General features: G+C 37.4%; 1 protein-coding gene across 1 annotated transcript in view; it reads right to left on the bottom strand.

Moving 5' to 3' along the window:
* The window catches only part of Runx1t1 (RUNX1 partner transcriptional co-repressor 1), a 138734-nt gene that overhangs the window by 29387 nt on the left and 93957 nt on the right, over positions 1-15390 (bottom strand). The window contains exon 6 of the mRNA XM_026384806.2: positions 4219-4469. Within this exon, the coding sequence (XP_026240591.2) occupies positions 4219-4469 (251 nt within the window). The remainder of the gene's footprint in view (positions 1-4218; positions 4470-15390) is intronic.

The raw sequence follows: 15390 nt of genomic DNA, 5'->3' as shown, positions 1-15390 counted from the left end.
AACATTTTATTTTGATTGGAGATAAGAATTATACTTAGTCAGAATTACCCAATGGCATCCTCATAAGAATGACAAAAATATTAGAACTCCAAGGAATTCTAGAGGTCATCTCATCAGAACTCTTTATTTTACACACGAGGAGGCAGAGCTACACGATAACAAGTCTAGAGCTTCTTATTCATATGAGACTCCCTAAGTACAAATATAAACATATTCTTAGCTCTTAATAAATACAAGAAATTGGGGCTGGGATGTAGTTAGGTTGTAGACAGTGTGGTTAGCATACACAGGCTCTGGATTTACTCCCCAGCACTAAATAAATAGAAAAAAAAAAACATGAGTAGACATTAGGTGACTTCAAAATATGACTAGTCTGCATTAAAAAATAGACATTATGACTCATTTTATATGATTTCCCAAAACATAGTAAACCATTTTTTCATGTTTCAGCTATAGATGAATACAATCCTAATATATGCATCTTGCTGATAAAATTAGGCCACAAAGAGAGTGTTTTTATATATGTACATAAAAGCTATACATACTAATTCAATTTACAAAAACATAAGATATAAAAATGAGATATGCTTTATCAAAAAAATCAGCATGCCAGTTATACTTCAACAAATATCACATTCAAATTAAAAAACTGAAAATCATAATTTGAAGTCCATGAGTATTAATGCTCTTTAGCACCACAGTTATACTGCTATGAAAAAGTATCATGTAAATGTTTACCAAGTGCACTGATATTAATGAATGAGAGCAGTTAGGTAAGTTAGTCATTAGACTATGAACATGCATTTCCACATTTCTCCATAAAATGTCAGAATAGAAGACTGATGAGAGATGTCTAGAAACCTGGTGTTCTTCTCATGCCTTCATTGTGGAAAGTGCCCTTTACCATCTACATCAAGGAAGGGCACTGGGCAATGTTATGCTTTCTGCTTTGAATGACCAAAACAATTCTTTTTGGTTGCTCTGCCTCACATTGTTAATCTGAACAGCAAATTAAGTCTGGAATGGTTTGGGCTTCTAGACATTGAGGCTCCTTCTCTGAGGTCCTGTCATTTAAGCATTAAATGACAATAAAAAGATATTACATTCCACTTTTTGTGAAATCTAAGTGGTTAAAAATCTTTTCTTTCTGCTGACTTAAGGCGAAAAAAAAAAAAAGATGATTCACATGACTCTTTTCAGCCAACTATAAGGTACAATTTCATCTATAACCCATGAAAGTGAACATTTATGATAGCTCTCTCAGGTTAAAAAATAATAAAAAATAAAAAAGATATAAAAATACTATACATCATTCCTGTCCAAACAGAACATACTCAGAGATAAATTTTAAAAGTTAAAATTGTCAATGCCACCTATTGGCAAAACATAAAATTGCAAATGTTTTACTAATTTGCTTAATAGAAAAGATATTGGGAGGGGGGAGAATAGTTATTCCTCTGTTTATTGTGAATATTTCAAGTTGAAATGTTTGCAAATATGTAATTTTTGTTGACTTATTTGTTGCCTGTGTTTGGGAGAAAAAAAAAACACTATTCCTACAATTAATCACCACAGAAAATAACCAGAGGGTGATGAAAATATAAATGTGACAGGAACTTTCAAGATGGTGGCATCTAAATGTTTGGCAATAAGAACCAAGACCTCCAGAGGTCTCAACATTTCCAAAAATTCTGCAAACTAAATCAATAATGATTCAAGCTCCAACACTCAGAACAATTAATGAGCAATAGAAAGTTTGTGGTTAACAGGCGTCTACTACGAGTCTTAGTAGTCTAAGTTTCATCGCATTCTTTTAAAACAGAAGAATGGTAGAAACATTGTCATGCCCAAGTATTTACAGAAGAAATAAGGGCTTCATCTGGTACTTTCAAACTCTGAAGGTCATTTGTTAGAATCAAATCTATGTAAGGAAAAAATAAGACAACTGAAAACTAATGTCTTTACTTCACATGCTTAAATATTCAACACCATACAAATTTTATTTGTGTTCATAATACCATAGGGATATACGAGAGTAAAATAGCTCATAATCATCAAAGAACACATTTTCTGTTTGTGGGCCACCTGGCACTAATGTTGTGTCTTAACTGGTTCCTATGTTTTAGAAGATTTTTAGCTAACTAGGCTAAAACCCAAAGCTTACTTACAAACTAATGCTGCTTACAAAATTACTTTATTAAAGGATTCAGTTGAGTATATGTCACTACATATAACACCCATTTATAAATCATATCAGACTAAATATACCTTTATGACAATTTTTATATTCTCAAAATGGCAGCCTGATGTAATGCCATAATTTGTTACTCATACATCAAGATTTTATTTTACATTAACACACACTAAACTCTGGCAGACTTTAGGGATGGTTAAGTAGCTGCACATATTTATAGAGACTAGCACTATTAGTTTTATAAGCTAATATAATTAAAAGGTAAGAAACATGGTCTGAAGAAAATCACATAAAACCAATGGATACAGATATGATTCATAAAGGGATATTTTACATTACTAGATGAAAACATAATCATTGCACATAAGCATAATTACTTCCTTGCTGATTACTTTATAGTGCATTGTAACTAATAATTCACCAAACAGCATTTTCTGCCTAAGAAGTAGACCATTCTCTGGCACCTACAACAGTGCATCATCTCCTGAACTGGTCTCACAGTAACCTGATGATTCCACTGCTATTTAAACATGAGCAATCATATTTTCAGGCCTTAAGTCATCAATAAATGGTAAGGCTTCTGCATAGAAAGGGGTTGTAATCACATTTGGTTTTGAGGTCTCAGTCTAGACTGAAAGAAAGCATAACCACTTTTGAAAAGCCCTTCAGAAATATTACCTGTGAGAACATTAGACAGAACATTAGAAAGCACAAATTATCTGCTTAGCCATTTTTGTCTGACACACTATATAAACATAGAAATTACTGTTGTGGGCAACCAGAATTACTAATTTACTATCTCACAACCAAAGCCTCAGTCATCTCATCCCCATCCTGCTTTCTAGACATTTGGAGGACTCTGGACAGGAAGGCAAAAATACTACCTTATAGCAGCCTAAAAACCTGGGTAGAAGCCTAACACAAACTTCTGCATTTCAGGCTATCTCTGCCTGTGAAAAACAAATATGAAAATAAAATCCTGTCACTATTATTCCAGCAGCCAACAGGTGGCTGGCTGTTTCCCAGTGTTCTGTATCTTCAGCTCTGTTTTCTGATTTTCTACTTCGACTTCACCCTTGTTCTTTCTGGTATCCTGCCCACCAAATCTCCCATAGTCGGGAAAATTGGCCAACAGCTAGTTATGAAGTAAAGGGAGTCCTGTTGGTGGGTGGTATGGTCACAGGAGATGAGGGAAAAAGAGGGAGATGGTTGTTGCTCTTAGTGAGATTCTGAAGGTTAGACATTGAAGGTGTCCCAGGAACAGCGTACTTACTACCTGATACCATCACCTCAACCACACATCATTTATCAAAACTTACCTTAGGCATCTTCCTTCTGATTTTTTGCAGCAGACATTTGCTCAATAAAAGGCAAGATCTCCTAAAGCTTTATATCCAACAGTTTTATGAAGAGTAATGGACACAGGCAAGTAGGACCCAAATTTTCCTAAACTCATTCATTCTGTATTCTGTTCTTTGATGCAAAATCCACAATACTAATTTTAATCACTGGCATTTTCTAGCAGAGAAAAGTACCAAGCATTCCTCACTGTCAAGTTAAGCCATAAACAGTATGCCATCTCATATTTTGGAAATATGGAATATCATGGAGACTGCACAAGTCCAAATGACTATTTGAAACAAAAAATATATACAAAAGAAACTAATTTTTAAAAATATTTTTTAAAAAGAGTCACTGCTGTTTGATTCTCAAACAGACTACATATGAAATCTCTCATAAAACAAGATTCAAGCTAAAAGTTCATTTTACTTTTGTTACCATAATTAAGGATTTTATTATTAAGTTTGATGCCCTCCTCCAAAATCAAAAAGAAAATTAGCCTGCTGTCTTCAAGCATATAAGAGTATACTAATGACACCAAGTTTTCTCATAAAGGGGACAAAATGAAGAAAGCAAAACTTTGCCCCTGTAAGACTTCAAGCCTCAAACTCAGTTGAGAAGTAATGATGCAAGAACCTAAAGCATCCAAATGCCAAAAAAGTGAATAGATCTTTCAGTCTTACCCATAGGTCTGTTTCTGTCCCTGAGGTCCCTGTGGCTGGGGTGTCGATAGGAGTCCCTGTAGTGGTGGGCAATGGCCATATCATCCAAACGGTAATGCTGAGGTGGAGGTGGGGTGGGGTGAGGCAGGCCATTTGGCTGGTAGGATAAGCCATTATTTGGACTGTACCGCTGGCCTGGGCTAATAGTGCATGGTCGCTTGCTTGGATGTTCTGAGTGCAAAGGCTCTCTGTCAAAGCCATTTTCTTTGGTTCTGTGGGGCAGAAGAAAGAGTTTTATTTCATTATATACTCAGAAACCAGCATAATTCAGATGCTCATATCAAGCTTGTATCCACAGAATATTCCTTTACTGGCCAGAAGCTTTCAAAATTCAGCAGCTTCCCAGGACACTTGCAGGAATGCCCTGAAACCCACATTGAGGCCCAAATGATATGAGATTGAGCATAGAAGAAAATGTGTCACTTGTCATCAAATTAATAAACATTTTTCCAGCTGAAACTCATGTGGTTAAGTCACAAATAAGAGGAAACCCGATCTCCTTTTTCTGCATTTTCATGCAAAAAAAAAAAAAGTGATTGACTTCTAACAAGCTACTTGACAGAGTGTAGCCAGTGACAATTCAGCAGGATATAAATCGTCACTCTCTGGAAGAATGCAGCACACCTGTTCTACCCAGCATCTGATTTTCATGTCAGACAACACCTGAGATCTGGGTTGTCCAATAGAGTAGCCACATGTGACCCTTTAAATTCAAATTATATAAAGCTTAAAATTCAGTTCTTCAGTGGCAGTAGCACTTTTCAGGTACTCAACGGCCTGCTGTGGCCATTGGCTACAGAACTGGACTGCAAAGACATAGAACTTTCGCATCATCACCAAGTCTATTGGAAAATGAGGATCCAACTGAGCTAACACGATGAGCAATGTAACATCTGGAATACCAATATTATTTTGTGTCACTAGCATGATCAGTCAACAGAGCTAGCTGCAACTAGGAGGAAGAACTAAATTGCTCACACATGCCCAGAGAGTCTGTGTGTCCTGTCTGAGGTCATCAGGTCTTAGAACAACAGCCTTCATCATGTGACCCACAGAACTTTGAACTTGGCTTTCAGAAGAAATACATTTCAAAAATGAGGCCTGATAACTAATCACTGCTGTTTGATTCTCAAACCAAAGTAGGGCTAAAAAATATATATATATTCTAAGGAATCTCTATTGCTTAGAGACTTACTCAATATATTTGATAAGATAGAAACAAGTTGCATCCAACTCTGACAGAATCACAACACCTGAGCTAAGGCTTCCCACAGCAGCTGGCTCTCCTCAGGAACCAGCAATTTATTCTTAGACCAGTGGCAGCATCTATTTTCCCAGAGAAATCTCCTAAGAATTCTACCCATTCACAGTGGTAAGGCTGCAGATTTCCATGTGTCTCTTAGTTCTTTAAGTTGGTAAAACAATAGTTATAGAGGACTTAATACACTTTTTCTACTTTCCTGGCACCTAGTAAGAGCCTGATAATACCAGAGAGGAACATCTAAGCGGAAACTGGATTAACAATGGATATTATCAGGGGCAACAGGGCTCTACAATGACTAAACCTTATGTTCTTTTAGGGTAGAGTCCCAGTGAAACTTAGATAACCAGACTGAGAAGAACAAAAGGGTCAGAGAAAGAAAGTGTAAGAACACAAAGAATGAAGGAAAGTCTGCAGAGTTGAATGTGGAATGAGCTCATGACTACTACAAGCTAAAGGAGGAGCACCAGCTAAAGACAGGAGACTGGCCCATACTGGAAATGACAGCAATCCATGGTCCCCCTGGGAATGGCAGCCAGCCATCTCAATGCTGCTCCCATCAAGTGCATGTCTGCACAAAAACATACTGACTCCGTACATATTGATCATTGGTATCAGACTAAAATATCCAGTATAGCTCAGACATTACCTAAATGTATTGCTTTAAAATAATTTCTAAAAGTGAAAGGAAACATTCTAGATATTGATTTATCTTCTAAGAGTACACCTATGTGATTTTAATCTGTATTTTTATCCTTTGCATTTCTGAATAATACACTTTAACATTCAATGCATATTACCAGCATAAATCAGTTACAAAATACTAAAGACAATTAGTAGCTATGAACATAATGCTAACACAGCACCTACCTTATGGCAGTATGGTATAATGGAAAGAGCACTGGACTGGAAATCAAGAAATCTGAGACTAGTCCTAGCTCTGCCATGACTACCTGTGTGACCTTGGACAAGTCACCTAAACTCTCTTTCATCTGTAAAATGAAAGGGTTGGACTAGATCAACAGTTTTCAAACTGTGTCACCTGAAGTGCTTAATGGATTCTGCAGGCAATGAAGACCTTTTCCCCCAACTGATCAAAATTAAAGGATTCAAGGAACCCCCCTGTTATTAACTGTGTTAAAAATTGGAGTCCCCTTGGGCTGGGGATGTGGCTCAAGCGGTAGCACGCTCGCCTGGCATGCATGCGGCCTGGGTTCGATTCGATCCTCAGCACCACATACAAAGAAAAGATGTTGTGTCCGCCGAAAACTAAAAAAAATAAATAAATATTAAAATTCTCTCTCTTTCTCTCTCTTTAAAAAAGAAATGGAGTTCCCTCTAAGATTTCATTTTTAAAGGAAAAAGTCTGCTGCTAAAATCAAGTTTGAAAACCACCAGACTAGATGATTTCTGAGGTCCCTTCTAGTTATAAAACTTGACAATTCAATTTTTCTATATTATAATATTCTAATTATTCTATAGAGTTTAATGTCATGGTTCTGTAGATCAAAACACACAGGGTTGATGGTTCGCTGGTCAAACCAAACAACATACAAATAAATTATTCATAAATTATTCATAGCTTATTTTTGTGTGAAAATTATATATATATATCTTCAAAATATCATTGTGCAGATCCTGTAGCATTCCTTTTTTCCCCATGATGCTGGAGACTGAACCAGGGTTTTGCACGTGCCAGGCAAGTGCTCTGCCACTAAATGACATCCCTAGCCCTTTTTATTTTGAGATAGGGTTTTCTAAGTTGCCTTTACAAGGTCTGGCCTTGAATTTGTGATCCCCCTGCCTCAGCCTACCAAGTAGCTGAGATTACAGATAAGCACCTTCCCTGTAGCATTTCTATATATGAAACATCTTTGACCCATTTGTTTGAAACCAGCCCTACCTACAATATTTCCTCTCTTTGTTTTTCAATGAGAGCAACAACAACATAGAACACCAGAAGAATCCTGGTAACTTTCAAATTGTTAGATATGTTACAGACCTTCAACCTCACATGAGCCCTCATTGGTAGTTATTACTTAGATGACCCAATTATATGGGGATGGGGAGAGTTTCTTCCCCTAATGCAAGGGCAGCGATGACCTGAGAGGCAGGGCTGGGCCCTGCATCTGTCCCCTGATTTCTGCATATCCTTGCTCTCCTTTACTGGGTCTCCTCACTCCTGATAGCTAGTGAAACAATAAGGCTCATCACTTACAGAGCAGTTACATTTTAACAGCAAAGCATGGAAACTTTTGTAGCCCAAATAACTAAAGTTACAAAAGACTCCCTGTTGCTTCTTCTAATCACTCAAGACTAGCTTTTAGGCTAGCCCAAATCAAAGGATGTTCATCCAGAATGATGACTAGAACAACTTAATTGCTATCTTCGGCTATCTACACCTTATTTGCCTAGGCAAATTTTGTATTTGCATTTTAATTTGTTGCCCTTTCAAAGTGTACTAGGCAAAAATAAACACTTTCCATTGTCCCATAGGCATGCCCTTGAAATAACTTAAACTCTACAAGGAAACCTGTCAGGTCTCATAGACACGTGGAACAAAGTTTTGGTTTGGTTTTAAATTTTACCTAAGGATATTTCTTTTTTGCCTGATCATCATCTGAGCATTTCAACATTTAGCTTCTCTGTCAAGCACTTCTCTGTCAAGTCTGACATCCTGAGCCCAGAGGGCACTCAGGACTGTGCTGCATGATCCCAGATTCCTTAGTCTTCCAGCCTCAGCTTCATACCTGGTACAGTGCACACACTGGAAATAACTGTGGGGACAACTGAAGAGATAGCCTAACTTACACTTTATGCCATTGGAGGCTTCCCCTGACCCCAGTTCCTCAATAACAGGATCTATAAACTGACCATTTACAAAAGAACATGAACATTTTTTATAAAACTCTACACACATTATTTAACAAGGTATAATTGGCTAGTGTGCACTGATACTCCCATAGTAACATGTATAATAAAATAGTATAACTGTCAAGGAAACAGGAAAGTAAGAAAAAAATCTCATAAATAGTCAACAGAGTATGCAGAAGAAGAGGATAAATCTCCTAATGACAGGAGAAGGTATAATCTTCTTTCTTCCCCTACATTAAGATTTTTTTTTAATGTGGGGAAAATTCAATTATAAAGACTTTTCTAGGGGAGGCAAAGTGGTATCACAATAAACTTTAGAAAAGGAAAGAAGGGCAAATGCTAATCTTAGCCCTGTTGCAAATAAATCTATTACATGCCTTAGCTCTCACTTGAGTCACAATGGGCATCTCAAAATGAGCATGTTTAACTTGGCCTTGACTCTCTCATGCATTCTGAGCCACCTTCCAAACCATCATCCAGGGAGAAAGTTGAAAGTCATTCTACAGTCTTCTCCAAATCCAACTCCTATCACTGATCTCTTAAGGACCTGTGGCAGGCCCCTCCTTTTGTTCCAGGAAACCTTGATCTTGATCAGTCACTGCTGCTTGCTGGACCCCAGCTGCTTGCTTGGACAGCCATGTTCTACCCAGGGCTCTTCAAAAGACAAGTAGCAGTGAGACACTGATCTAAAGTTCCTATGAGATCTAACATCCTGTCACACACTGAATCTTCCTTTATTCTTTATTCTTAAATTTTAGAAGTCTACATCTAAATTCTAGGAGGTAATGGTTCTATTAAAGATCAAAGACAATAATAACTCAATAGCAAACCTGTTTCCCTTCCTTTTCTAACACACACAGTTTGTCAAGGCTACAGAAGGACTAGACGGAGGGGGGGAAATCACTCTTGTCATCATATTTGAAAACATAATTTAGTAAGAGGTCTCTTTAGAAACTGTTAGGAAATAGGTGAGTTTAAATAAGAATTTCACATAATTCGTTTTTCATGGTGTTGAATAATGTATCTGAAACAAAATAGATTACAAACTCCCCTGTCTCCTTAAAAAGAAAATCAAACCTAATTCTTCATGACAACCTGCAGTGGTTTCTGTGTTTTGCTATCACTCTGGAGGAAGGGGGACATTTAGATGGTTAAGAACAGAGAGCTGAATGCCACAGAACCATCACTACCTGGATAGCCAGATGGAGAGAGGTGCCTTTAATCTCTCTGTTGCTGAACAACCACCTCAGAGAGAACGTCCTGAGCTGCATGCTAATGTCTTCAGAAGTAAATAAGAGGCAGGTGGATGTGGGCCACTCCAGACACACAGACTCAATGCCTGGACCTTCACGGATTACAATGCACAGGTTCACAGATCCACCTGAGCCTTCCCTCCCACAGTGGGAAGATGGAATTTTTTTCTATCACATGTCTCCTGATGCTGTCCATCTGCTCAATGGTTATACTGCCTGTTCCTGGCTGTCCCCCTTGTGTTTCCTAATCTCTGTCACTGCTGAAATATTCCATTTCTTCTTTTCCTGCTATTTGGAACTATGCTTTCTTTTTCTAATTCATCTGCACATTCAATTAGAGCCCTCCAGTGTTTTCTGGTCAGTGAATCCATCTTGGTATTGGGTTCCTGGGCCATTAATGGCTATTTTCATTGTTGTATTTCAGATTTTCTGCTTTCTTTTTTTTTTGTGTGTGTGGGGGGGAGAGGGAGACACAGAGACAGACAGACAGACACTGGGGATTGAACCCAGAGGTGCTCCACCACTGAAACATTAATTCTTCATCTCCAGCCCATTTTATTTTCAGACAGATCTTGCTAAATTGCCCAGGCAATCCTCAAATTTGCTATCCTGCAGCTTCAGCCTCTAGAGTCTCTGGGATTATAGGTATACTCTACCATGTCTAGCTCAGAGATGCATCTTTTAAAACCAAATAAGTAAATGAAGACTCTTGGGGGGAGAAGTCATTTGATGTACTACTGAAAATAACTGCATTAAATTTATCTTGAGGACTGGGGTTGTGGCTCAGCAGTAGAACACTTGCCTTACACGTGCAAGGCCCTGGGTTTAATCCTCAGCACCACATTAAAATAAATAAAATAAAGGTATTATGTCCAACTACAACTAGAAAATAAATTTTAAAAAATTATCTTGAATCATTTGTTTTTTCAAGTGGTGGGGGTATTTTATTTGTAGTGTTTTGCTTTGTTTTGTTGTAGGTACCCACCATGTATAACCTACTAGCTTAAGCTTCAGTGGAAATACTAAGATGAATGAGACATGATCATTGCAACCCTCCTTAAGATTATGATTTAACACTAGACAAATTCTTTACCATAAAAGTGAGTTAACTGGAGCTACAAGACTTCTATACATTTGTGTGGGATCTGTAGACTGAAGGTACCATATGAACAGTACAAACATGGTCTAGGAGAGCTCAGAGGGAGAAAGGATTACTCCATAATGTATATTCAAAAGAGCCAGGGCTTTGCAGTTGAATGAAATTGCTGGTCGTGTGACCTTGGTGGGCCTACCTCTAAGACCTTCTGTTTTTATCTATAAAATGGGGGTTACGTTAGAGGTGCTGAGAGGACTATAGAAAGAGTCTATATACAGGGCCTAACCCATGGTTGGCATTTGATAAGTTAGTCAAAGCCTTTTGTTTCCTAGCTGGGACATGCAGAGGCTGGTGGCAGAGAATCATGGTTTAGGGTATTGGGTTGGCCTAGAGTTGGCCTGGTATATCCAGAGCACAGGTATTTGAGTTGGGAGCCTAGGATTAGAATCCCTCAGGGTCTCTTTGAAGCCACATGACCTCAGACATTCAGCCTTCCTAAATGTACACCAATAGCACTGTTAGAAAATAAGTGTTATATATTAGTTCATAAAAAAAAAAAACATACAGGGCCTGGCACATCTATTGCCTGGTAAATAGTGACCATTCTTATAGGATTTATGACTAGGAACCTTCATTCACATGATGGCTACTGAGACAGTATGTAAAGCCAATGCTGACATAGGAGAAGCAGGAAAGAACAGAAACCATCAGTGGGAATACAGCTAGGACTTGAAAAATATTCAGGAGGGAGAGACCTGGGGTGTGGAAAGAAGTAAGGTGTCAATTAAGGCTGAGACTGCAGAGCCTAGAAGACCTCTACAATCACGCTGTCTTTCTCATCATATAAATGTAACTGAATGCTATTTCACTAGACATCTCACAATTGATGCGACTAATAGAAAAAATAATAATGACTACTGGGATGATCATGTATTTCTTGAAACTGAGGAATGCATAAAAGATGCAATGTAAAACAAAGTTGAAGATAGAATTCCTACATTTTCCTCATGGAATATTAAATGCAATAGATCATACAAATTTCATTCTCACTTGCATAGACAATTGACAGAACAATTTCTTATAAAATATACTTGTGTGTTCTTTTTAAAATAACATGATTACTGACACCCTGTTCATTTTACAGAAAATGAACACTGTCCACTCTGTTCAGTTGGTGAGTAATGCAATGATAATTTTCAGATATTCAAACAACAGGGTTTCAAAATGACTGTCTTTGGCCCCTCAAACCTGTGGCATTTTCTAACTTACTCATTCAGGCAGGCAATGTAACTCACTTTGGATCTTCTATCATTAAAAGGATTTATAAAACCTCAGAATATTATGTGATGCCATTTACCCACTTGAGCAATTAAAGAAATGTGAGAAAGTAAGACAAAAACCCCACATTTCTTAGTTAAGCTTTCCTTATTTAAATTCTGCACACACACACACACACACACACACACAAAACACATTTGTGTAATGAGAAGATTTCAGCTATGTAAATATGCTCACTTTGCCAGGAGCAGTGGTACATGCCTATATCCCAGCAACTTGGGAGGCTGAGGCAAGAAGACTGCAAATTCACAGACAGCCTCAGCAACTTAGTGAGACCTTAAGCAATTCAGTGAGACCCTGTCTCTACATAAAAAAATATGAAAAAAGAATGGGGATGTGGCTTGGTGGTTAAGCAGCCCCAGATTCAATCCCTGGTACTACTACTACTACTACTAATAATAATAATATATGTTAAAAATATACATTCACACATATGCATACACTGATTTGTCCACCAAGAAACTCTGCAACCCTAGAAAAATTCTTGGGGCCTTCAGTTTCTCAAGTGTAAACAGGAGGAGTTGTCCTGGTATATCCATAAGATCCCTCCTAGTTGACATCATGTAATTCTAAGGTACAAGCAAGTCCTTCCAGAAAAATGTTTAATTATTGGGGGAAGAAGAAATACAAATTAATCCAACTATGAGGCCTCTGGAATAAAAGCCTAGAGGTGTTAAACTGCAGTTGATATAAAGCAGTCCTATTAAAATGATAATGTATAAGAAAGGGATTAATAGCATTTATCATTTGAGATCGTAGGGGGAAAAGGGAAAACAAATCACAACAACAAAAATAATGATACCAATACAAGACCAAAGATCATTTCATCTGGTTTCTTCAGCAAGAAAAATCCTGAGTCAGAAAAGTAGCAGAACAGGTGAGAACACAATACAAAAGGCAGATTATAACAAAAAGCCATGATATCAATGCTGTGAGAAAGGATGGACAGCAGTTAATTAGAATAACTAGTATTGTTCTACAATCTTAGTATTTATTCACTCAGTCTCCATGAAATCAAGCACTAGCTGTTCACTTCCCTCCATACTCCATAGGAAAGCTTCTTGTCTTTAGAAGCCATCACAGAGAGAGTAGGATTAAAACCAGTGCCCTTAGCAGGTCATGGTGGTGTTCACCTGTAATCCCAGAAACTCAAAAGACTGAGGCAGGAGGATCACAAATTCAAGGCCAGTCTCAAGCAATTTAGTGAGGCCCTAAGCAACTTAGTGAGATCCTGTCTCAAAATTAAAAATAAAAAGGGTTGGGGATGTGGCTCAGTGGTAAAGTTCCCCTGGGTTTAATCCCTTATTTAAAAAAAAAAAAAAAGAGTGCCCTTAATTTATAGTCATATTTGTGAAAGTGTTCACATCATATAACTTTTACATAGTGAGAAAAATACAAATCAGAATTCTCTTTCCTAATATTTGGGACAGGAAAAACAAAGCATGATTTTTAAGTGAAAACTATTTTTTTCTAATTTGAGTTCACAGTATTCTATCATAGACCAACAAATTCAGTACAATTGTTTAGGAACTCTCCCCAGAGCTATTATTTTAAAGAAATTAGAGAACATTTCACTTTTGTATACAGGAAAAAAGAGATTCCATAGACTTCTCTGGGCTATAAAATTTCTTTAAATAACAATAATGTTTTTAAAAAGAAAAAAATATAACCCGTGTCAATAATATTTAAGGATGAGCAGTTCAATTTGCCAAAGCCCATCTCTGCAACACGTGATGGTTGTTTAGTACATTAACTCAGCAATTGTCACAGAATTTAAACCCCCAAAGTTGTAAACAAAATATAGAGCGCTCTTTTGTTCATGACATGTCATGAACAAATTACCAAAATGTGTTTTCTCCTCAGGTGTCAGTTTTTCCCTCTTTTAGTGACTGATGGCTCCCAGTGTTATTACAGAAACAGATTGATCTTTTTAATGAGCCAGTTTAATAGACTCCAAAATCTCACCGTGGCTGCTCATCCATGTCAGACCATATGCACCAACAAAACATTCAGTAAAACAAAAAAAGCTCTGCTGTCAGACAGCTCCATACTCTATAAAATTTCATATAGTAGAGCTGGATATGCAGATAAACAGCCAGAGAAGAGGAAAATGCAGATGCAAACAAGATGCAGGAAATACATGCAAAAAGAAAATAAGGAAAAAGCCCAGTACTATAGAGGTCCATATTTTCTTGGCTCAGATCAAATTCCCACGAGATACAAATGTATTTACACAACATAGTATCATTATTCTTTCTAAGGAAAATTCTAAGGAAACCTATTTGCCATCTTTCTATTATAACATATACTTCAGGGTTCCTTTTGAAAAGGGATGTTCCATCCAAAGATCAACCATATGAATTCTGACTACAGCAACTGTCTGTGAATAACCAGAGAACAAGACAGAAAACTCCTTTTAAGAGTCTTTAGCCTGACTAAATGAGCATTCTCTCTCTCTCTCTCTCTCTCTCTCTCTCTCTCTCTCTCACACACACACACACACACACACACACACACACACACACACACACACACACACACGGGGGTTGGGGAGAGGAGGAGAGAGAGAGTTAGAGATCAGAACAAGAATGCTGAGTGTCTGTGGAATTTAATATGAAGTTTTGATATCAAGGTTAACTGCTTAGAGCTTACCTCAGGATTGTCCCAGGAAAGTCAAAAGCCATGTTACATTCAAATAAAAATTGCTAGAAAAGAGCCAGTGGGAAAATGGCTGGGAATATAGAAAAAAATGAATGAACTAAAGCTTTTATATTCCATCTTACGGTTACTCAGTAGTTAGGAATTCTAGCTGAGGTCATGCCCACTTTGAATTTTGCTTCAAAGATTATCTTTATGTTTATCCTAACTATCTAAATCTTTTTATTACACCCTCCTCACCCCCAAAATAAATTTTCTTCTTCTCAATTTGCCATTCAGCTTCTCCCTAATTATTTTATTATGTTATCCTAGAAACATGGAGCTAAAATATCAATACCTGCACACAGCACTTATTTCCCACAAGGTTAATGGGCTCAGACTGGACAGGAATAGACACGTAAATCTATTCCTGAGCCACTTCACTTCTTCGTTCTCATCATTGTGTAGACACACCACACAGGTACCCGCATTAAGCAATTCCCTTTAAAAGCAAATGTACCAAATGCTCTTATTCCCTCTTAAATCTGACCAAGAAAATACAATTTTCAAAAAGAATAAAGGAGTACCATGGGCAGGTCATATGAGGAACTGGATCTCCAATATTTCACTCATATTTAACCTTTTGCTTTAGGAATTTTAAACCATGGAGTCCT

The sequence above is a fragment of the Urocitellus parryii genome, chromosome 7 (assembly GCF_045843805.1).
Source record: "Urocitellus parryii isolate mUroPar1 chromosome 7, mUroPar1.hap1, whole genome shotgun sequence".
Lineage (NCBI taxonomy): Eukaryota > Metazoa > Chordata > Mammalia > Rodentia > Sciuridae > Urocitellus > Urocitellus parryii.
Note: the sequence above shows the minus strand (reverse complement) of the source record. Positions and strands in the feature narration are given on the sequence as shown.